General features: G+C 39.4%; 1 protein-coding gene across 2 annotated transcripts in view; it reads right to left on the bottom strand.

Moving 5' to 3' along the window:
- NT5DC1 (5'-nucleotidase domain containing 1) overlaps positions 1–24,543 on the bottom strand; it is a 237,481-nt gene that overhangs the window by 72,549 nt on the left and 140,389 nt on the right. For both annotated transcript variants that reach the window (XR_012158025.2, XM_073337114.2), the window contains exons 7-8: positions 10,646–10,820; positions 4,072–4,169 (exon numbers count right to left, since the gene is read on the bottom strand). Coding sequence is in view for 1 of the 2 variants with exons in the window: in XM_073337114.2 (XP_073193215.1) it covers positions 4,072–4,169; positions 10,646–10,820 (273 nt within the window). In the remaining variant the exon portion in view is untranslated. The remainder of the gene's footprint in view (positions 1–4,071; positions 4,170–10,645; positions 10,821–24,543) is intronic.

The following is a 24,543-nucleotide window of genomic DNA, read 5'->3' as shown; positions in this document are numbered from 1 at the left end:
TTTTATGTACAGAAAAACTGTTACTTTCCCAAGAAAGTGTCTTTTCAGTCCTGGCCTTTAGGACCTTTAAATTTTTTGAAAGATGGTGATAATAGTGGAATCAACGAGAGCAATTCCACATTTGGGGGAGAAAAAAAGTTTCTTTGATGATGGTCTGTTAGAAAATGGCAGCTGTTTGAAGATGCTCAGAGGTTTGGAGAGCTAGAAAAAGTCATGGTTGACACGGATTGGTTGGAGGAGAGCAGGATAGTCAAAGATGCATGATTAATAATCTATCACAGGATGATTCCATAATATGTCACATAAATATCATCTCATTTTTGTATAGTAAGATTTTAAAAATGAAACATTTTTCCAAAGCCAGTATGTACCACACCCTTTACACCCACCCACACCGTACTACTTTTAGTCACACAATTGCCTGAAAAACAGAAAAACTGAGAGCTAAAACTGCAAGAATTCTGCAAACTGAGTGTAAATACATAATGGCAGTATTTAGGTCCACGAACAAGATGCCCGCTAGCACAAACTTTTCGAAGTTACTCAGGGAGATCAGCGTTATCTGTGACTTTTTTAATTTAAGAGAAAAATAAAGATTCTGTCGGGCTCATGCACACTTGGTTCAAGAATAAGTGCTAGACACATATTAATTGGCAACATTCTAATATTATAAATTTGTGGTTCAATGTTATTGCAGTAATATGACATCATAAATTATCAGGTGAGACCGAACTATATTTGCTCCATGGTTTTCTTCAATTCATAGAACTACAAAATCTTTAAAAAATTAATTTAAGCTGACTCTAGTTGTTCAAAAAGATGGAAAACTCTTATATCCCATTTTTAGAAGATGGGCACGCTGACATGGCAGACGTTGCTTTACATGAACATATTGGGACAAATCCTTAGATGCTGTAAATCAAGCTACTTATAATGATTTAAAGGAAACTATGTCAATTTATACCAATTGAGGATCTGATCTCATTTATAAGATTAATGTCAAAATGTATGAATTTCATGTACTAATCAAGCAATTTCTTTCCTATATAAAGAAAAACAGATGTGTGAGTCAGACTTACGTGAGATCCTTGAAGAGGTATTCTGGAGTTGAAGCTGCATGGCAATATAAGCCTGTTTATTTAAACTATTTGATTTTTGTTTGTTGTTTGTCCATATTTTGTTAGGTATAGTTTAGTATAGATGCTTTAAAATCAATACAGAAGAGAATTTTTTAAAGATTTTAATTTTCATAAGAAAATTCCATTAATATCTTTTTTTTAATTATTACCAGATTTATAGCACAGTTCTTTGAAGAAGTACTATAAACAAAAATGTATTGTTATAACAACAATTAGTACCTTGGTTCTAACAAAAAAAACAAAAACGTAAAACTTGCAATGATGCATACAAAATTCTGGTTGCTTTGATTGATGCATGTTTTGAAACTCACACAAATGAGGTAATGATACACGTTTAGCACAATCAAAATTAACTTTCATGGTTCCAAATAGATTAGTTCCAAAATTACTTTCTACTGAAAAATCATTCTTGCAGCTCATACAGTATTGTATTACTGCCGACAATAACTTCTTTGTCATGTCCTCTTCCTTCAAATATTTATAGACCACAGTGGTTCCTCCAGAATGAAAGACTGACAAATTTAAAACTTTTCTTCAAAGATTTCCCTCCAGAGTTTGAAGCAAAAACTACTACTACCAACACCACATGTAAATGAGATAGGGGCTCACTCCAGAACCCGATTCACCACCCCTGAATTTTTTTAGGGGGGTGGGAGGGAGAGTTTGAAATGAAGAAAAGGACCCCCATTTTGTAATTTGAGCCCACCTTGAGTGGAAACCCACTGAAACAGGACAAACCTATTGACTCAATCATATTAGGAAACTGGGCCAAATGTAGACTTTCTGATGGGTGGGGAAATGTAGCTGAAATCCAGCCCCACTGAACCAGCAGCTTTGGGCATAGGGTAGACAGGCAGTTATCTAGGCGACCAAATTTAGGAGGGTCACTGAGAAGTCCACGTTTTGTTGCAGGAACAAGCTGTTGGCCAGAAGCCACCTGAGCTCAAGCAGCCCCTGCAAGGAGCACAGGCAGAGGAAAAGGGGTTGTAAGGCCCAACAGACTTCCACTGCAGCTTTTCAGAAAGGGTTCTTTTTCCCCACAGAAAATTTTGACTTTTTAATCAGAAAACCAAAAAACATTATATTTTTGGCCAGAACCTAAATTTTCCAGGTTTGTTTGGGGGCTTTTTTGAACAAAAAGTCAAAATTTTCCACAAAAAGAAATGTCTACATAAGATGCCCACATCATTTTTTTCTACTCATTATTTAGGTGATTAACACTACAGAGTATCTTAAATTGTTCACAGTTTACTACATCAGAACATGCTTTATTAAAATTTCCAAAGTTGTTTTTAGAAATATTTGTCTCTGTTATAGTATCGTCAATACTCTGGTTGGTCTTTCAGAAGATAAGATCATTTTGCTCTTATCTGAGATCAAATCAAATAAATAAATAAAAACACTAGTAAAGCAAAGCAAACAAAAGTTGGAGAAAGTGTACCTAGGAACTTCTGTAGTTTGGGCACATTACTCATTTGTTGATTGTCTATTTTCTTTTGGCTCCCCTGCCTTTTTTAGATTGAAAGCACTTCCGAACATGAGCCATCTCTTATTCTGTGTTCATATAATGCCTACTGCCATGAGGCCCAGATCCTGACAGGAGCCTGTTGGCACTACAATAACATAAACAAATACCACCACCACCAGAGACTCAGGGAATGAACCCCCCATTTGAAGGCATGAGAAGTCTGATGATTTTAAAAGCATCTGAAGCGAGTTACACTTTATTTTCAATTTCCATCAAGATAAATTAGCAAAAACGCTTTTAAACTTGACAGTTTACCACTTATAATGTCTTTGCTTATTCATTCATATTGTATTTGATTTCCTTTCTGTGCTATTCTACATCAAACTGTCAAATTGACAGCTTCCTATTTGACCTCATTCTTTTAAAAATATATATATATTTAAGATACTTTTTATTACTCTTCTAAATAAATAAATACAGCATTAGAAAGTATTTCCCATGTATTGCCACTCTGCCATTGCAGTTTTTAGTTTAAGTGTTCAAAAGGTAAAATTACTTTGGGTCTGGAATGACAGTCTTTTCCAAAATGAGATGCTAAAATACAGTTACTAAAAATACAGTTCTATATGCCTTTCCCCGCCCTTTGCCGCCCCTGCCATTTGCACTGCATTAGAAGTTGGGCCAATCTGCTATTTTGCATGTAAGCTTAATTTTCAGATTGTTACTTAATCATGAGGATGCTTATGAAAAGCTGTCAAAACTGTTTGACTTGTAGTACATGTCTATTCACATTTGTTGATTAACAAGCACTTCCTTTATTGTATACCCCATTCCTTAATGCTTTGATTTAATAACCTAATTCACTACATTGCTACAACATTTGGAATTGTTTTTATTTTTTTTAAGTGAATGGTATGCCCATTGTGAGTCAATATGGAGCCAAATTATGCATATTAGACACTTTCAAACTTTTCCCGTGAATCATTTCCTCCAAACTTGTAAGTGTATTTGTTTCGGTTTTCTGAATTTCCTCTGATTTGTTTAAATGTTTTTGTAATTGATTTTCCCAGAACTGTATGAAGTCTTCTATGTATGATCTTGTCTATGCAACACAGAGAAATCAGTCACCATTGTGCTCAATCATGCAATACCTCAATATATGTAGCCGGGAATTATATTGACTTTTTTTCCTCTGTTTTAAACCAAAATCTTACTTCATTTTTCATTATATTTGCAGGTTGTTTCCAGCATTACAACTTCTACTTCCTCCTTCTCTCCCTCAGTATCCTTTCCAAATAGCCTGCCTCGGGAACTGAACCAATCTAGAATCTCTTATCTCTTCCACTTGTTATCTGAATGCTTGATTATGTCACAGAGTTTTAACCTACAGGGCTACTAGACTGGATCCCCCATTTCCTAGATCTAAGTGTGTAAGAAACAGATGTATACATTACTGAGTCTTACCAAGAGTTCGGAAAGGTCTTTGGTTTGGCGTATGAGAGAAGAAACCAGGTTTCAATGCATTTGTGATCACAATGTCAAAAAGCTCTGCAAAATCATTCCTGAAATAACAAAACAATACAACTCAAATAACCTTGAAACACTTAAAAAAACAAACAAAAAAGGAAATAAACCCATGTAGATAAGACTGACTGTCAAAACAGTTTTCTATAAAGAATTTTTTCATGCCACTTTACTTAGAGATTTTTATGCTATTTCCCCACACCCATTTTCTTCCATTTTTAAGTTCATATATCACTGGTGAAAGCATGTTAGAAAGACAGCCTATCAGACTGGAGCCTTCTATTAATTATATTAATTATTATTAATTTGTATTACCATAGCACCTAGGAGTTCTGGTTCACAACTAGGCTCCACTGCGCGAGGCACACACTGGGGTTTTCAAAGCACCCAGGTGCCTATTGCATTGATATCACTAACTGCTTTTGAAAATCCCAATAAGTGCCTATCTGCATCTTTAGGCATCATAATACATTTGAAAATCTGGCCATTAGTAGGCACATTTTCCCCTCTCTGATGTGTTTTCCCCCACCAATTAGGACAGGTATAATATTAAATTAAATATTTGCTATTTCTAGCTGTGTACTTGTACTTATACCACCTCCATGCAAAACTCACTATTTGTTATTAGCGCTATTGGTCCCATACTTCTCATGTTTATTAAGGGATGGATATTTATTTCAAGGTGAAAGTGATGAAAGGAGAATGTAGTCTAATGGTCTTAGTCCAAGACTGGGAGCCATATATTTCTAAGTAATACTCCCAACTCCAAGCATGGCTCCCTCCACAACCCTGAGCAAGTCATTTCACCTCACTCTCTAAATTATCTCCAGCTGTAAAATGGAGTTAAAAATTCTTCTCTACAAGTCTCTGAGGAGGTTATAAAAATATAAATTAGTCTGAAGTAGTACATAAGTGGAAACATTTTGCCAAACCTAGTTATATCTTAATGCTGGAATATAGTAGCAAATTAAAAAATTGCATATACATGCTATATATTTTTATTAGAAGTGCTTCTTTGAGGTGCTTATGTATTATACTGCACGAACTGGGACCATCTGGTAAAATTCTTGGATAGCCTTATTCTGGAAGGAGGAAGTAGCAAGTACAGCAAGGGTATAATGAGCTGAAATGCTAACAAATATAAAAGCAGAATCAGACAGATTGTATACCAGATGTACAGATCTGAATAAAAATATGCATTACTGACCCTTGACATGTATTATAAGAGGCCTTCCAAAAGTAAATTTGCATTCCAGTAGTTATGAGACATATGCTTTAGATTATTAACTATCAGTGGAGTTTATCAGATAGGTGATTGGATTTGATAAATGACTATAGAGAGTTGCAATAGAAATATGTAAAGGTTTCTTTTGAATTTAAAATCTGACAGTCCTTTCTGCTCTCTGACTTATTGACAAACATGACAGTGTAGTGTCCCAGATACATGTGATCAAGTGTAGAAGGCGAAGAAAGGCATCTGGAACAGATTTAGGAAGAACCACTGTTTTGAATATAACTCAAAGGTTTTTTAAAAAAAGAAGACAGAACTGAAACTGAAGTTCTGACTAGGTCAGTGTGCTGCAGAAATGACCAAGAGAAAAGTAACGTGATGATTTCTTCCCATTTTTCTTTTTTTTACACATTTAAACAGAACCTATTAATTAAGTTCAATCAGAAGACTTGAGCTACAGTGAACACTACAGATAAAATAATAATGTATTGGCAATAATAAAACCAGTTTTAATCTTTAGTTTCCTGTAAAACCGACCTATCCTAATTCAAATATAGAGGTTAAACATCTCAGTTTAATTAGAAGTGTCATTTATGCTTTTGTTTACTTCTCCATTTCCAACCTTAAAAAATAATCAGCCAATAACTTAATTATTGCATGTCCAAGATGTAAAACCTCCTACAGGAAATACTGTCACTGTTGAAAATCTTTCATCTGTAGCTTGTGACTGTCTCTATAAAGCATTTTAATCTCTCTTTTTGTGAGTTCAATTCAACATCACATAACACAATGGACACAGTTAAATTTTTTCTTCTATTTTCAAAGATTTTAGTGGCATGAGATATGTTTCCTGTACTTAAAAATGGGGAATGCTGGTAGAACTACCTATCTCTTAAAATGAAAAAAACTTTGAGGGAAGTCACTATACTTGATTTGCAAATGCAGTGAGGTATAGTACTTACTGGTAGATATCTGAATGACACTTGTACTCACAACTTGACAGGTGCCACTAAAGAGTAAGATGAGGGCTTGTCTACACTACCTGCTGGATCGGCGAGCAGTGATCGATTCAGCGGGGGGTTGATTTATCACATCTAGTATAGACATGATAAATCGACCAGTGAGCACTCTTCCGTTGACTCCGGTACTCCACCAGAGTGAGGAGCGCAAGCGGAGTTGACAGGAGAGCATCAGCTGTCGACTTACTGCAGTGAAGACACTGTGGTAAGTAGATCTAAGTACGACGACTTCAGCTATGCTATTCATGTAGCTGAAGTTGCATATCTTAGATCGACTCCGCGCGGTAGTGTAGACAAGCCCTAAGGTGAGGTTGCGCTCAAGATCACGCTAACTGTGTATTAAGGCTCTCATATGATACATACTACACACAGTTCTGGATACTTGAAAACTAGAAAAGTATTGAAGGGGAAGGGGAAGTCAGAGAAAATCAAGAGAAATAAGCGTTGGGGAGGATCAATTTACGAGAACAGAAGCCAAGAACAGATATGCTTCACATCATAACTAAGGGGTGACATGGTAACCATTTATAAATACTTTGTTTCTACAGTGCAAGCAACAATGAGGGAACTGAAAAGCCAAAGAGTATAACCAGGAGTTATGCAGTGAACTAGTGCGAGGGAACATTTCAGATGAACACGAGGAAAAAATTCTTAACAGTAGCATCGAGTAGATTGTGGAACAGGCAGACTCTCAAGGGAAGTGGTGGAAGCCACATTCCCTGACTCATTTAAAATAGGATTGTGCTGAACACTGAAGGCCACAATCCTACATAGCCATGGAAATGGACAAGCTGACCTAGTAAGGTTCTTCTATTTCTAATCTCCACCTTTTCAAGAGAGCTGTGCTTAACAAGGGAAATCATCCCTATTGACAAAGTAAGATATGTCTATACTGCACACATCTTTAGTGGGGTGTGTACAGTACATACATGCATAGCCTCTGCTAGCATGGGTATAAATAGAATTTTAGCTGGTGAGGCATGGTTCAGGCAAATAAAGACATGCCTGAAGGGTGAGGGTAAGCACCCAAGTACATACATTTCACAGCTCTCTACTTGGCCAAGCCATGGCTCTCCATCTCCCCTGCTACTTTTAGCAGCACAGCATCCTGCTGCTGCAGCATTTCCCATCCCCAGGAAAAGACTCCAGCAGCAGAGAAAGGCTCCGGCAGCTCCCAACTGTCGTAGCCTTACTCTGCTGCAGGGAAAGATTCCAGCAATGGGGAACTACCGAAGCTTTTCCTTGCTGTCTTCCCCCGGCCAGAGCCCTTCACTGACACATACAGCTATCAGAGTGGTAGCCATGTTAGTCTGAATCAGCAAAAACAATAAGGAGTCCTTGTGGCACCTTAGAGACTAACAAATTTATTTGAGCATAAGCTTTCTTGAACTACAGCTCACTTCATCGGATGCATCCGATGAAGTGAGCTGTAGTTCAAGAAAGCTTATGCTCAAATAAATTTGTTAGTCTCTAAGGTGCCACAAGTACTCCTTTTCTTTTTGCTGATACAGACAAACACGGCTGCTACTCTGAGACCCAGTTTTGGAATGTTACGATTCCTGATGTTGGATTTGTGTCCATTTATTCTTTTGCACAGAGACTGTCTGGTTTGGCCAATGTACATGGCAGAGCGGCATTGCTGGCACATGATGGCATATATCACACGAGTAGATGTGCAGGTGATGAGTGGCTGATGTGGTTAGGTCCTATGATGGTGTGCCTTGAATAGTTATGTGGACAGAGTTGGCACCGGGGTTTGTTGCAGGATTTGGTTCTTGGGCTGGTGTTTTTGTTGTGTAGTGTGTACTTGCTGGTGAGTATTTGCTTCAGGTTGTGGGGCTGTCTGTAAGCGAGGACTGGCCTGTCTCCCAAGGTTTGTGAGAGTGAGGGATCGTCCTTCAGGATAGGTTGTAGATCCATGATGATGCTCTGGAGAGGTTTTAGTTGGGGGCTGTAGGTGACGGCTAGTGGCCTATCATTACAAAACCTAAACCTATGCCACAAGAACATATAGCTATATATGACAAGTGTGGATGTAGCAGACTTTTCACTCTGCCATGTAGCCATAGTCTTTAAGATCTCTTGCACACCAGTAGAGAACTATTAGAGCATTACATACCCAACTAAAGGGAGGCACAGGTATCAATGCATGGATGGGAGTGCTTGCAATGATACAAATGTCTACAGGAAGTCCATGGCAGTAGAGAACAAGTCCCTGGGTGTACTACTCATTTCAGTATAACTTTTTTTTTTTTGGTTTTGAGGGGTGGTAGGAGGAAACAGATTCCACCTTAGTGGCAGCAGGTGCAAGTCTCATCAAAGATAGTAGAGTTGTAGCTGCTGCTGCCAGGATTCTGTGTGGATCTGGGAGCCTTGGGAATGGCATGGCATGAGTTGTGCTATTGTCGGGATGCAGCTGTGTCTTACACTTTTATATCAGTTGTGCTTTTCCTGCTGCATCATCCCTTTTCTACCCAATTTCTATACGTAATACACTCACTAGGCATTCACCCACTGACAGCCAGAGTAGTTACAATATGCTGCCACCTAAAACTGTTTTATGAATGAAGTTACACTCAGTGTGTAACCTACACCGTTATTAACGTCATGGATTTGTCCCAAAGATTTCAGTGGGAGTTAAGCCCACAAACTTTGGGTTGCATTTGGTTTAGTCAGCCAAATTCTCAATATTATGAGCTTGAAAAATCTGTGGATACAAATAGGTGCCATCATTGGCAGCTGTAGATCTCAAATGAATTGCAGTGAACCATCGGTCTGTGAAATTATCTATTCTGCCCACGTACTGTAAATATATGTTTTCTGTGCATAATTATCTTTTTGGCAACCGTGCATTAAGAGCAATGATAAGTTATTTATAGGCTCTTCTCTGAGGGTTATTGTATAGTATCTGAGCAGCTCACATACATTCATCAGCACAACAACCCTCTAAGGTAAGACATAGTGTTACAACTTTACACCTGGGGAACGGAGGCACAAAGATTGAAGGAATTATTACGGTAACTCAGGAAGTCTGTGGTAGAGCTGTGATCTAGATCGGACAGTGGATTGAGAGTTGGGAGACCTGGGTTGTATTCTAAGAAAAAGAGTAAAGCAATCTGGTCCTCTGGATATATCATGATATGGGGTCCCCTGTGGCCTCATCCCCATGCTGTGGCCCTGCACGCCACATGGAATGATGATGACAAAGGGTCCTATACACTCCCAGAGAGGCAGGAGAATGGCAAGAGGTCCCCATCTTAACTTCAAAAGTGGCAACAAGGGAACTTCTCTCCTCAGGCGCAACAGGGGCCCCTCCCCGAGAGAGAGAGAGAGAGATGGCAGCAGGGGGTGGCCTTACTACATACCTCAGCAACTGGTAAATACTTGCTTGGGAGGGTGAGCCGGCCAGGGCCGGCCACTGCAATCTAGTTCTCTTGCCATATACAGAATCCTCTGCTAGGGTGATGTTGGTGGGGCCTACAAGAGCAGTGGGCTTTAGAATTAACATCCTACTGAGATGCATGGGGTCACTCACACTTCTCAGAACTATATTTCTAAGTTGTCTGCAGATTCAAACAGACATCACTGCACCTGTTAATCTTTGGTCACATTTTCAACCTTTTCTTCACAACTGCAAAGGCTAGAAACTTACTTTTTATTTAAAAAATGGAAGTCTAGATTCTGATACAATCGCAAGATATCAGCAGACCGGGGGCTCTTGGCGTAGCCCTGTAGGCCTATGCACTCATCTGGCTCCACTTGTCTGTGTCAATGACCTACTGTGTGACCTTGGGCAAGTTGCTTCACATCTCTCTGCATCTCAGTTTCTTCTCCCTTCTCTTTGTCTATCTTGTCTATTTAGATTGTAAGAGCTTCAGGGCAGGAATTGCCTCTCACCATATGTTTGTACAGTGCCTACCATAACAGGGCCCCTATCTAGATTTGGGCATCTAAGGTCATTCATAATACAATTAAGAAAGAAATAAAGGCCAGTGCCTTAGCCACAAGGCTATCTTTCTGCTCCTTACAAGGCCCATCTTTTGAAAAACTCGTTAGTCAATGTGAAATACTACTTATACAAATGTATAGTTTTAAGGACAGCCCATAACTACTGGTCTCACAGTTCTGAGATAATGTGAAACAGTAACTAGAAACAGACCCAAATCTCGAGCTTTACTGCTCAGGGCCATCTCCAAATCTAACCACGGTTACTGCTCTCTGGGAGGTCTAATCGGAAATGAACTGAGATCAGCAGTACACTTACCCAAGGATGTGTTCACACAGGAGTCTGCAGTAGTCACTGTGAGAGCTGGTAATCAATAGCAGGACCTTCCCAGCATTTTTCAGTTGCCTCAGCCACTTTTTTACAGACTCAGGGCAACTTTGTAAATATTTGGCTGGATCATTTTTCACTTCTGGGAAATATGCCCCACCGTTTTCTGAAAAATAAAAACGTTAATTATTTTCTACCACCCAATCATATTTGCAAACTATGCTATATACACAGCAATTTTTCCTTTCCTCCATAGACAAAAGTAAATAAATAAAAAGATAAAAAAATAAAATGTAAAAGACTGATATAAAAAAAGCAGAGAAATCTTAAAAGTTGCACAGGGCTATAGTTCTTGATTTACATAAAAAAGGAAAAGAAAACAATGTGACATATAATAGCAGAAAATTGTATGTAATTATCTCTCTCCAGTATTACATACATTTCACAGCTATTGCCCCAATTTTTTTTTGTTTTCTCACAATATTTTAAATCATCAATTATTGTCCTGAAAAGCACTTGTAGGGTTTTGTGTATGATATATCACTTTATTGATTTTTAGTTTTTGGATATTCAATTTGAGATTACTTAAATAGGCCTGGTCTCCAGAAAGTGCTGAGCACCTGCCTCCTGACGATCAGAGATCTCTAAGATATCTCAAAAAATGGAGGCACCCAAAATCAGCAGTTACTTTTGAAACTTTTGGTCAGCATCAACTGATCTGTAGCAGCATTCCTATATCAATGCCATTATTTCTCAGATCAGTTTTTTTAATGCATGTCACCATTTTATCTGATAAAGGTTGATGTAATAATAATTAGGGCTGTCAAATGATTAAAATAATTAATTGTGATTAGTCACAGTTTTAATCACACTGTTAAACAATAACAGAATGCCACTTGTTTAAATATTTTGGATGTTTCTCTACATTTTCAAATATATAAATTTCAATTACAACATGGAATACAAAGCATACAGTGCTCACTTTATATTACTATTTTTTATTACAAATATTTGCAATGTAAAAAAGAAAACTCACCCCCACCCCCGCAGTATTTTTCAATTCACTGAGAACAAGTACTGTAGTGCAATCTCTTATTGTGAAAGTGCAACTTACAAATGTAGAATTTTTTTTTTATACATAACTGCACTCAAAAACAAAACAATGTAAAACTTTAGAGCCTACAGGACCATGCAGTCCTACTTCTTGTTCACCAAACCACTAAGACAAACAAGTTTGTTTACATTTACGGGAGATACTGCTGCCCAATTTTCATTTACGTCTCCTGAAAGTGAGAACAGGCATTCGCATGGCACTTTTATAGCCAGCGTTGCAGGGTATTTACGTGCCAGATATGCTAAACATTTGTATGCCCTTTCATGCTTTGACCACCATTCCAGAGGACATGCTTCCATGCTGGTGATGCTTGTTAAAAAAAATAATGCATTAATTAAATTTGTGACTGAACTCCTTTGGGGAGAATTGTATACTACTATTTCTTTTATCTTTTCTACACTGCAAAATATTTGTAATAAAAAATAATATTAAGTGACCACTGTATTTCAAAGAATCCCTATTGAGGTTACAGGGACAAACCATCCCGATGTGTCGAAAGAATAGTAAATATGGCAGGCGACCAGCTTGGCTTAACAGTGAAATCCTTGCGGATCTTAAACATAAAAAAGAAGCTTACAAGATGTGGAAGATTGGACAAATGACCAGGGAAGAGTAAAAAAATGTTGCTCGGGCATGTAGGAATGAAATCAGGAGGGCCAAATTGCACCCGGAGCTGCAGTTAGCAAGAGATGTTAACAGTAACAAGAAGGGTTTCTTCAGGTATGTTGGCAACAAGAAGAAAGCCAAGGAAAGTGTGGGCCCCTTACTGAATGAGGGAGGCAACCTAGTGACAGAGGATGTGGAAAAAGCTAATGTACTCAATGCTTTTTTTGCCTCTGTCTTCACGAACAAGGTCAGCTCCCAGACTGCTGCGCTGGACAACACAGAATGGGGAGTAGGTGGCCAGCCCTCTGTGGAGAAAGAAGTGGTTAGGGACTATTTAGAAAAGCTGGACGTGCACAAGTCCATGGGGCCAGATGCGTTGCATCCGAGAGTGCTAAAGGAGTAGGCGGCTGTGATTGCCGAGCCATTGGCCATTATCTCTGAAAACTCATGGCGATCGGGGGAAGTCCTGGACGAGTGGAAAAAGGCTAATGTAGTGCCCATCTTTAAAAAAGGGAAGAAGGAGGATCCTGGGAACTACAGGCCAGTCAGCCTCACCTCAGTCCCTGGAAAAATCATGGAGCAGGTCCTCAAGGAATCAATCCTGAAGCACTTACATGAGAGGAAAGTGATCAGGAACAGTCAGCATGGATACACCAAGGGAAGGTCATGCCTGACTAATCTAATCGCCTTCTATGATGAGATTACTGGTTCTGTGGATGAAGGGAAAGCAGTGGATGTATTGTTTCTTGACTTTAGCAAAGCTTTTGACATGGTCTCCCACAGTATTCTTGCCAGCAAGTTAAAGAAGTATGGGCTGGATGAATGCACTATAAGGTGGATAGAAAGTTGGCTAGATTGTTGGGCTCAACGGATAGTGATCAATGGCTCCATGTCTAGATGGCAGCCAGTATCAAGTGGAGTACCCCAAGGGTCGGTCCTGGGGCCGGTTTTGTTCAACATCTTCATAAATGATCTGGAGGATGGTGTGGATTGCACTCTCAGCAAATTTGCGGATGATACTAAACTAGGAGGAGTGGTAGATATGGTGGCAGGTAGGGATAGGATACAGAGGGACCTAGACAAATTAGAGGATTGGGCCAAAAGAAATCTGATGAGGTTCAATAAGGATAAGTGCTGGGTCCTGCACTTAGGACGGAAGAACCCAATGCACAGCTACAGACTAGGGACCGAATGGCTAGGCAGCAGTTCTGCGGAAAAGGACCTAGGGGTGACAGTGGACGAGAAGCTGGATATGAGTCAGCAGTGTGCCCTTGTTGCCAAGAAGGCCAATGGCATTTTGGGATGTATAGTTAGGGGCATAGCCAGCAGATCGAGGGACGTGATCGTTCCCCTCTATTCAACATTGGTGAGGCCACATCTGGAGTACTGTGTCCAGTTTTGGGCCCCACACTACAAGAAGGATGTGGAAAAATTGGAGAGAGTCCAGCGGAGGGCAACAAAAATGATTAGGGGTCTGGAACACATGACTTATGAGGAGAGGCTGAGGGAACTGGGATTGTTTAGTCTGCAGAAGAGAAGAATGAGGGGGGATTTGATAGCTGCTTTCAACTACCTGAGAGGTGGTTCCAAAGAGGATGGTTCTAGATTATTCTCAGTGGTAGAAGATGACAGGACAAGGAGTAATGGTCTCAAGTTGCAGTGGGGGAGGTTTAGGTTGGATATTAGGAAAAGCTTTTTCACTAGGAGGGTGGTGAAACACTGGAATGCATTCCTAGGGAGGTGGTAGAATCTCCTCCCTTAGAAGTTTTTAAGGTCAGGCTTGACAAAGCCCTGGCTGGGGTGATTTAATTGGGGATTGGTCCTGCTTTGAGCAGGGGGTTGGACTAGATGACCTCCTGAGGTCCCTTCCAACCCTGATATTCTATGATTCTATGATTCTATGACTGTGCACTTTATATTCTGTATTGTAACTGAAGTCAATATATTTGAAAATGTAGGTAAACATCCAAAAATACTTATAATAAATTTCAGTAGGTATTCTATTATTACCAGTGCGATTAAAACAGTGATTAATAGTAATTAATTTTTTTAATAGTGTCAATTTGTTTTGAGTTAATTGCTGGAGTTAACTGTGATTGACAGCCCTAATAATATTTAATAATAATAAAAAAATAATTCCACTGTGCTCTCATGTAGCACATTTTCAGTTCAGAAAATCTCAAAGATTTTTACAAAGAAAGGCCAGTATCATTATCCTCATTTTACAAATGGGGAAACTGAGGCACTGGGAGATGATGTGACATGACCAAGGTCACCCAGCAGGCCAATGGCAAAATTAAGAACAGAACCCAGGTCCCCTAAGTCCAGTCTAGTGAGAGCTACTCAGCTGATGTACTGCACACTGATTGGAGGCGTAAAACAAACAAATCCAACCTCTGCTCTCAGTAGAGCCATTAAATACCCCACACTACACCCACTGTTTGTGGGTGTAACAGAAACAGAATTTGGCCTTTACAGGTAAACATATTCTTCTGAACATATGCCTCAAAGCATACTGGACTCTGAAGAATAACACTAATCAGTTATTAAGAATTAGTCCATTCATTAATGTGACTGACTGACAAAGACTTCTCTTGGTTTATGTCAATTTACCATTATCATTAATCTGTTTTATTCTTTACTACAGTTTCCTAAAACAATATATTGTCTATATGCTCATGCACTGCAGACACAAGTTATTACCAAAAAAACCCGAAAGCTAGTTTTCTAAGAGAGAAATGTTTACGAAAAGAGGCATGAATGAGACAAAGTTTAACACACAATTTGTATGTCTCATGGAGTCATCATCAATACAAGAATATTTTTTGTCCATCATTTTGTTCTATATGGAACTATCTGTAGTCAACGTCACTGAATGATGTAATAAATCCCAGACACTATTTAGACTTGCATGTGAGTAATGCTGTTTTTTCATTTAAAAAAAAAGATTTAAACCACTTGAACTTGAGTTTTTAACAAGAGAGGAAATATGTATAACTAAAACAGTAGTCTCAAACAAAGATAAAATATTAAATATAACACTTTCATAACTGCTGTGTACTCAAACCTTCTACAGACTTTTTTTTCCTTTTTAAAGCAACAGATTTGGATTAGGTTTAGCTAGCACAGCAACTAGAGAAGAGACAGAATGACTTAATTTAGTTTCAAGTTATAAGTAGGTTACCACTCTGATTCTCCATGGAATCTGGGTCAGAAAGCACAGTGGGCTTTGCCATGGGTATACGAGTACATTCCAGCAGTCTGTATTATGTATTGTTTTAAGAACCATCCAAGATCATGATTTTTTGATGAAACAAAGATTTACCAAGGAATGTTTCTTTTCTTTAGTGTGGATGCTGTTGGGGACAAGAAACTTGAGGTTTCTATTGCAGAAGATGAAATAATTTTTTTTGGACTTTCATTAGTAATATGTACTGTATGCTGTGCTCTATATGACAGCTCAGCCGCCCCCAACCCATTTCATTTTTATTTAGAAAGCATCATTAGGCAAGAACTGATGGGGACCCAAGAGAAATGCTTGTATGACATTCCGCCCCCTACTGGCTCAGTCTATTGAGAAAGAGGCAGGTCAGGTTTCCTATATGAACAGTAGTTTATTACCTTCTCACCCTAAGGTAAATAGGCCTGTTTTATCACATGTTGTTGGCACATATTTTCTTTGGCTCTTACCAAATCCTTTTTTGTCTTTTGAGGACAATTCTGTGATGTGTAGTTAATCTGTGGATTTGCTATTAGGCTGCTAGTATGAAAAAGAAGTTCCTTGCTTCTATGTCAGAAATATATGGTGATGAAAAAGAGAGACTGAGGGTGTTTAAACATGACACTCTTTTTCACAGTACACTAATAAGTAGTTACTGCATGATAAATCCTTTGTAGACTACTCTATGTAGTCTGATGGCTATCTCTGAAATTAAAAGTTTAATCAACACTCAGTTCAGCTGCTATCCAAGAACTTCTTAATGCTAACTGACAAAGAGGTAGAGAGGGGTATCTCCTCATTAAAAATGGATACACTTGGACTGAGGTTGAGATGGAAATAGGAGACAGACTTGTTCAAAGTCTCTGGGTAAGGATAAAAGGGGTAAAAAACAAGGGAGATGTCATGGTAGGGGTCTACTACAGACCACCTAACCAGGAAGAAGAGGTGGATGAGGCTTTTATAAAAACAACTAACAAAATCATCCAAAGCAAGGGCTTGGTGGTGATGGGGGACTTCAGTGACTCAGATATCTGTTGGGAAGATAACACAGCAGGGCACAGATTATCCAATAAGTTCTTGGAACGTATTGGAGACCATTTTTTATTTCAGAAAGTGGAGAAAGCTACTAGGGGAGAGGCTGTTCTAGATTTGATTTTGACAAATAGGGAGGAACTGGTTGAGAATTTGAAAGTGGAAAGAAGCTTGTGTGAAAGTGATCATGAAATGATAGAGTTCATGATTCTAAGGAATGGTAGGAGGGAGAACAGCAAAATAAAGACAATGGATTTCTAGAAGGTAGACTTTAGCAAACTCAGGGACTGAGTGGGTAAGATCCCATGGGAAGCAAGTCAAAGGGGAAAAACAACTGAAGACAGTTGGCAGTTTTTCAAAGAGACATTATTAAGGGCACAAGAGCAAACTATTCCAGTGCGTGGGAAAGACAAGAAGTATGGCAGGAAACTACCCTGGCTTACCCAGGAGATCTTCAATGATCTAAAAATTAAAAAAAGAGTTCTACAAAAAGTGGAAAATAGGTAAAATTACAAAGGATGAATATAAACAAATAACACAAGTATGTAGGGACAAAATTAGAAAGGCCAAGGCACAAAACAAGATCAAACTAGCCAGAGACATAAAGGGTAACAAGAAAAAATTCTACAAATACATTAGAAGCAAGAGGAAGACTAAGGACAGGGTAGGCCCATTAGTCAATGACGGAGGAAAAATAACAGAAAATGTGGAAATGGCATAGGTGCTTAATGACTTTTTTGTTTTGGTTTTCACCAAGAAGGTTGGTGGTGACTGGACATCTAACATAGTGAATGTCAGTGAAAATGAGGTAGGATCAGATGCTAAAATAGGAAAAGAACAAGTTAAAAATTACTTAGACAAGTTAGATATCTTCAAGTCACCAGGGCCTGATGAAATGCATCCCAGAATACTCAAAGAGCTAATTGAGGAGATATCTGAGCCATTAGTGATTATCTTTGGAAAGTCATGGAAGACAGGAGAAGACTGGAAAAGGGCAAATCTCTAAAAAGTGAAATAAGGACAACCCGGGGAATTACAGACCAGTCAGCTTAACTTCTGTACCTGGAAAGATAATGGAGCAAAAAATTAAGTAATCAATTTGCAATCATCTAGAGGATAATAAGGTGATAAGTAACAGCCAGCCTGGATTTGTCAAGAACAAATTTTATCAAGCCAACCTGACAGTTTTCTTTGACAGGGTAACAAGCCTTGTGGATAGGGGGAAGTGATAGACGTGGTATATCTTGATTTTAGTAAAGCTTTTGATAGTGTCTCACATGACTTTCTCATAAACAAACTAGAGAAATGCAACATAGATAGAGCTACTATAAGGTGGGTGCAAAACTGGTTGGAAAACTATTCCCAGAGAGTAGTTGTGAGTGGTTCACAGTCATGCTGGAAGGGCATAACGAGTGGGGTCCCGCAGGGATCAGTTCTGGGTCTGCGTCTGTTCAATATCTTCATCAATGATTTAGATAATGGTATAGAGAGTACACTTATAAAGTTTGCAGACAATACCAAGCTGGGAGGGGTTGCAAGTGCTTTGGAGAATAGGATTAAAATTCAAAATGATCTGGACAAACTGTAGAAATGGTCTGAAGTAAACAGGATGAAATTCAATAAGGACAAATGCAAAGTATTCCATTTAGGAAGGAACAATCAGTTGCACACATACAAAATGGGAAATGACTGCCTAGGAAGGAGTCCTGCAGAAAGAGATCTGGTGGTCATAGTGGACCATAAGTGAAATATGAGCCAACAGTGTAACACTGTTGCAAAAAAATCGAACATCATTCTGGAATGTATTAGCAGGAGTGTTGTAAGAAAGACGTGAGAAGTAATTCTTCTGCTCTAATTAGGCCTCAACTGGAGAATTGTGTCCAGTTCTGGGCGCCACATTTCAGAAAAGATGTGGACAAATTGGAGAGAGTCCAGAGAAGAGCAAAAAGATGATTAAAGGTCTAGAAAACATGACCTATGAGGGAAGGCTGAAAAAATTGGGTTTGTTTAGTCTGGAAAAGAAGACTGAGAGGGGACACGATAACAGTTTTCAAGTACATAAAAGGTTGTTACAAGGAGGAGAGAGAGAAAAAGATTTTCTTAACCTCTGAGGATAGGACAAGACGCAATGGGCTTAAATTGCAGTAAGGGATATTTAGGTTGGACATTAGGAAAAACTTCCTAACTGTCAGAGTGATTAAGCACTGGAATAAATTGTCTAGGGAGGTTATGGAATCTCCATCATCGGAAATTTTTAAGAGCAGGTTAGACACTTGTCAGGAATGGTCTAGATAATACTTAGCCCTGCCATGAGTGCAGGGGACTGGACTAGATGACCTCTCGAGGTCCCTTCCAGTCCTATGATTCCAATAGGTACATTGTGATTCACCAAAGAATGTTATGTGTGGTCTGAAATGAAAGCCAGTCTCTCAATAGTTATTAACATCACTGTGAAATGTATATACAGGTACAATGTAAGAAGTTATGTTTGTGTGTGTGTGTAACATAACTCCTTACATAGTACCTGTATATATATACACACACACACACACAGACAGAGAGTACCTGTGTGTAATATACACACACACTGAAAATATGTTCTTAAGAGTCTGTATCAAGTTATCAGCAGAGGTGAAAACCAGGTTTTCTGTTAGACAGGAAATGTTTATTCACCTCTCTCTCTGTTGGGATATAAATTAAGCACTGTAAGCAAACACAATGGATCCCCATTTACATACAAAGTCAGGTGTTAATAAAGAGATGTGAAATCAGCAAGAAGGGAGCACACAGGGGGGAAAAACACATACATTTTAGCATCTTCTAAGGAAGCAAAGCTCAAAAACAAAAAAAGGTACTACTTCAAAATGGGTGACCCGTGGCTGCCAGCAGCTCTGCAGATGGTGGCTCTCACCTGTATGGTTTCTAAAATACAAAACAATCTATTTATTTTCTATTATATCCCTCCTAAAACTTCCAGTCCAACATATGTCAATGTCAGAGGGGAACGGGGGTGGGAACAACAACCATAAAAGATGTGTCCCAACTTTTCACCCCATATCTCTATTTATAGCTTTAACATGTCTGTAAATATGCCCAAACCCCCACTGATAATCCTTGGCTCTTTAACAGAACAAAAACTTTCACAAAAAATGATAAAAACATTTTTTTTAATATAACACAAAATGGAATCAAGTAAGAAGTATCAATCAATCAAGTCTGCAGCTCTTCATCTTTTGATGGTTGGAGAAAGCATAACCCAACAAAGACATCAGAGTTTTGTGAAAGCCTCTGTTAAATGTGTGTTTCCATGGAACAAAGGCAGATTTTCAATTTCCACTCCGGTCTCTAAACAAGTTTATCTAACTTCCTGAAATACAGCCTATGCTAACAAACAGGCAGTCAGTCTCTCAATAATTTTTCCCAACAACCTTTTTTAAAAGAACAAGAAGACAGAACTGTAACTAAATAAAAGGGCTGTGGTTTAGTACAGTAGAATATTAATACTTTGTCAGGATATTTGAAAGTACTTAGACATTTCTTATTTGTATTGTTTCACATTGCGTTTCCAAAGTTATACAAAGCACTCCTTCTACACATTCAAATCTTTCCTTCAGGTCTAGGTTCTTTTGGGTTTTTTTGCCTAACTTTTCACTGACAATTAAGGCGAATTCCGTGATTTCCAAAGACCTCCGTGACTTCAGCCAGCCCCGGCTAGGAGCTGCAGGGTCCCGTCGGCAGGTGGACCTCCCGCAGCTCCCAGCCACTCCGGGCGGCAGGGGGGACCCCCGCAGCTCCCTGCTGCCTTCGGTGGCAAGGATGATCCCTGCAGCTCCCACCGCTGCGGGCAGCAGGGGGACCCCCAACACTTGTGGCTTCTGTGGGCAGCAGGGGGGACCCCTGGACCACCCAGATGCCACGGGTGGCAGTGGCCAGATCCCCGCAGCTCTCTGCCTCAATGGGCAACAGGAGGGGCCCACGGAGCTCCCAGCCTCCATGGCAGCAAGGGGAACCTCCGGAGTTTGGAGCCACTAGCAGAGGGGGACCCTGGAGCTCCCAGACCACTCACAGCTGCCCAGGCTCCTTGTTTTAGCATGGATATTTTTAGTAAAAGTCAGGGACAGGTCATAGGCTTCCATGGATTTTTCATTATTGCCCGTGATCTGTCCATGACTTTTACTAAAAATATCCATGACAAAATCTTCATGCCTCATCTTTTAATTGCTTGTGCTACGGCTCCTTAATGCAGAGACCTTTCTAAAGGGTATATATTTTTATGAAGCACCATGCATTCCTATATTACTATATAATTAATAATGAGTGTTCCTGAAACCTTTATATATGCAAACCTCCCATTACAGTCAAAAGGAGATGTGTATGCACCATGACTGTAGCTTTGTCAATTCTTCCCAAACACAGTAATGCAAACATCGTCTTAAGTCTATTCTCCATCTCCAACAAGCATGACACCAAGTACCCAGTTTATTCTGCAGGTACCCAGTTCAATGAGCTAATACTGTACAGTACTTCTGTTGGGAAGGAGGGAGGAAAAACTGTCATTTCCCTCAGAGTTCCGGGTTATGCCACTTCCCTCTCAGGGTCTAATCAAAAGCCCACAGAAATGAATGGGAAAAAACTGGTAGTGATTTCAATGGGCTTTGGATCAGGCCAGCTGAGCCACAATACTTGCCTCCCAGCTATATCTGGATCTTCAGTGCACGTGTCCATGTTTTTTAAGGAGATTTATTTTTGGCAGGATGTCTGTCAGTCCAGAGTTCAGAATCAATATGTTATAATGCTGTTAATGCTTCTTAAAGGTTAGCTACTTGACTGAATTATAAGGAATGTACCAACCATTCGTATGGTTTGACTGAGAGGAAATGTATTCTAGAACTCAACCAAATACCACAAGCTATGAACTGCCAGTTTACAGCTTGTATCAGGTGGCTTTTGAGACAGTAATCATTTCTTGCAATTAAAAGTAGTATTTAGGAATGTGATTTAAACCCCTTTTCAATTCATAAAACATATAATTTAGCTATCAACATATCTTCCCTGAGGGCTCTTTTTTAAGCTCTAAAGCAACTAAGATCTCATACAATTTATCTAATTTTTACCTACAAAGAGGTTTGCAGATGCTATTTGTATATTTGAGAAAAAAAGACAGAGTTTAAATAAAAGTCTTCATATAATAATGAATAATAACAATACCCATCTGAAAATCTCAAAGAACTTTTGTATTCGGATTGAAAAAGAAAGAGGCCTCTTTGCTAATCACCTAAAGGTCACCCAATCCCTCTGTGGCAGATCAGTCTCTCTTGTATGAACAGCTAGAATGAACTTGGAGCAGAAACAGATGACATATTTCTGCCCTAAGAGCTTACAATCTAATTTGAGATCTGATACCACAAATGAAAGGAAGCGAGGGAGAAAGGAGATAGAAAAGGGAAGAGGCAAGGATCATCATAATAAGATCAGGAGTACTTGTGGCACCTTAGAGACTAACAAATTTATTTGAGCATAAGTTGCATCCAATGAAGTGAGCTGTAGTTCAAGAAAGCTTATGTTCAAATAAATTTGTTAGTCTCTAAGGTGCCACAAGTACTCCTTTTCTTTTTGTGGATACAGACTAACACGGCTGCGACTCTGAAACCTATAATAAGATCAGTTTATTATGTGCAAGTCTTACTGGTATTTCTCATTTTCTTATTTTAAGCTAGAATGGGCATTCCAGAAAGAACAGAAGAAGGCAAGTGGGAAGGAAGGAAATATCAGCATAATGACGGATGAGGGAGAAAGGGGAAGCAGAGGAAAGTGTGGTTATATGTTGGAAGCCTGGGTTAGGACAGATATCACTAATGGGAGAGAAGGGGATTGATAATGATGACAGACTAGGAGAAAAGGTTGTGAAAGTAGAAGGATGGGAAGCTTGGAACAGGTAGAAGTAATGTTGGCAGAATAGAGGATTCACAGATTATTAGGCCAGAAGGGACCACTGGGATAATCTAGTCTGACCTCATGTATAAAACAGGTCATAAAGTTTCCCTGAATTAATTCCTGTTTGAAATAGAGCATATCATAAAAACAACCAGTACCATCCAATCTTGATTTAAAAAATATCTAGGTTTGGATAATCCACCATAACCCTTGGTAAATTGTTCCAATGGTTAATTACCCTCACTGTGAAAAAATGTGCACTTTATTTTGAGTCGGAATTTGACTAGTTTCAACTTCCAGTCATTGGACCACATCATACCTTTGTCTGCTAGACTGAAGAGCCCTCAAATTTCTGTACCCAGTGTAGGTACTTCTAGACAGATCAAGTCACCTATTTAGTTTAACAAAAAAAAAAAAGATTAAGTGATTCAGCTCCTTGAGTCTATCACTATAAGTCTATCACAGCAAGTTAAAAAAGTATGGATTGGATGAATAGACTATAAGGTGGATAGAAAGCTGGCTAGATTGTCAGGCTCAATGGGTAGTGATCAATAGCTCGATGTCTAGTTGGCAGCCGGTATCAAACAGAGTGCCCTAGGGGTCGGTCCTGGGGCCGGTTTTGTTCAACATCTTTATCAGTTATCTGGATGATGGGATTAATTGCACCCTCAGCAAGTTCGCAGATGACACTAAGCTTGGAGGAGAGATAGATAAGTTGGAGGATAGGGTCCAGAGTGACTTAGACAAATTGGAGGATTGGGCCAAAAGAAGTCTGATGAGGTTCAACAAGGATAAGTGCAGAGTCCTGCACTTAGGAAGGAAGAATCTCATGCACTGCTTCAGGCTGGTGACCGACTGGCTAAGCAGCAGTTCCACAGAAAAGGACTTGGGGATTACAGTGGAAGAGAAGCTGGATATGAGTCAACAGCATGCCTTTATTTCCAAGAAGGCTAATGGCATATTGGGCTGCATTAGTAGGAGCATTGCCAGCAGATCTTGGGAAGTGATTATTACCCTCTATTGGGCACTGATGAGGCCACATCTGGAGTACTGCATCCAGTTTTGCCCTCCCCCCCCCACTATAGAAAGGATGTGAACGAATTGGAGAGAGGCAAGCGGAGTCCAATGAAAATTATTAGGGGGCTGAGGAACATGACTTATGAGGAGATGTTGAGGGACCTGGGCTTATTTAGTCTGCAGAAGAGAAGAGAAGAGAAGAGAAGAGAAGAGAAGAGAAGAGAAGAGTGAGGGGGGATTTGATAGCAGCCTTCAACTACCTGAAGGGGGGTTCCAAAGAGGATGGAGCTAGGCAGTTCTCAGTGGTGGCAGGTGACAGACCAAGAAGCAATGGTCTCAAGTTGCAGTGGGGGAGGTCTAGGTTGGATATTAGGAAAATCTATTTCACTAGGAGGGAGGTGAAGCACTGGAATGGGTTACCTAGGCAGGTAGTGGAATCTCTATCCTTACAGGATTTTAAGGCCCGGCTTGACAAAGCCCTGGCTGGCATGATTTAGTTGGGGTTGGTCCTGCTTTGAGCAGGGTGTTGGACTATATGACCTCCTGAAGTCTCTTCCAACCCTGATATTGGGTGATTCTAAGAGTGAAATTTCCTAATGAGACCTTTAAATCTCCCTATGTCTGGTGCATTTATCTTCAGTTGCTAGCGATCAGCTAAGAGGTCCATCAGGTACAAAACTGGCACAACCAAAAATATGTAGGCATACATCTTTAGATCAAAGTTGAACATTCTTGGTTTCTGTCCATTTGAGCTATAGTCATATCCTTTTCAACCTATTCTACTATTTCTTCTGTGTGTATTCTGACATCATTGCACAGCATGTGATTCTAAAACATTTAACATGCAAGATTGTACCTATGCAACGTTTTGTCTGCTGCTCACCCAGTCCTGTGATGTATTATAGGAAACAGGAACGTCAATTTCCCAAGCACAAGCTATTTGAAAGTGAATTTCAGAATCTCATC

The sequence above is a fragment of the Lepidochelys kempii genome, chromosome 3 (assembly GCF_965140285.1).
Source record: "Lepidochelys kempii isolate rLepKem1 chromosome 3, rLepKem1.hap1, whole genome shotgun sequence".
Classification (NCBI taxonomy): Eukaryota; Metazoa; Chordata; order Testudines; family Cheloniidae; genus Lepidochelys; species Lepidochelys kempii.
The sequence above is the reverse complement of the archived record's forward strand: the minus strand, read 5'-3'. Positions and strand labels throughout refer to the sequence as shown.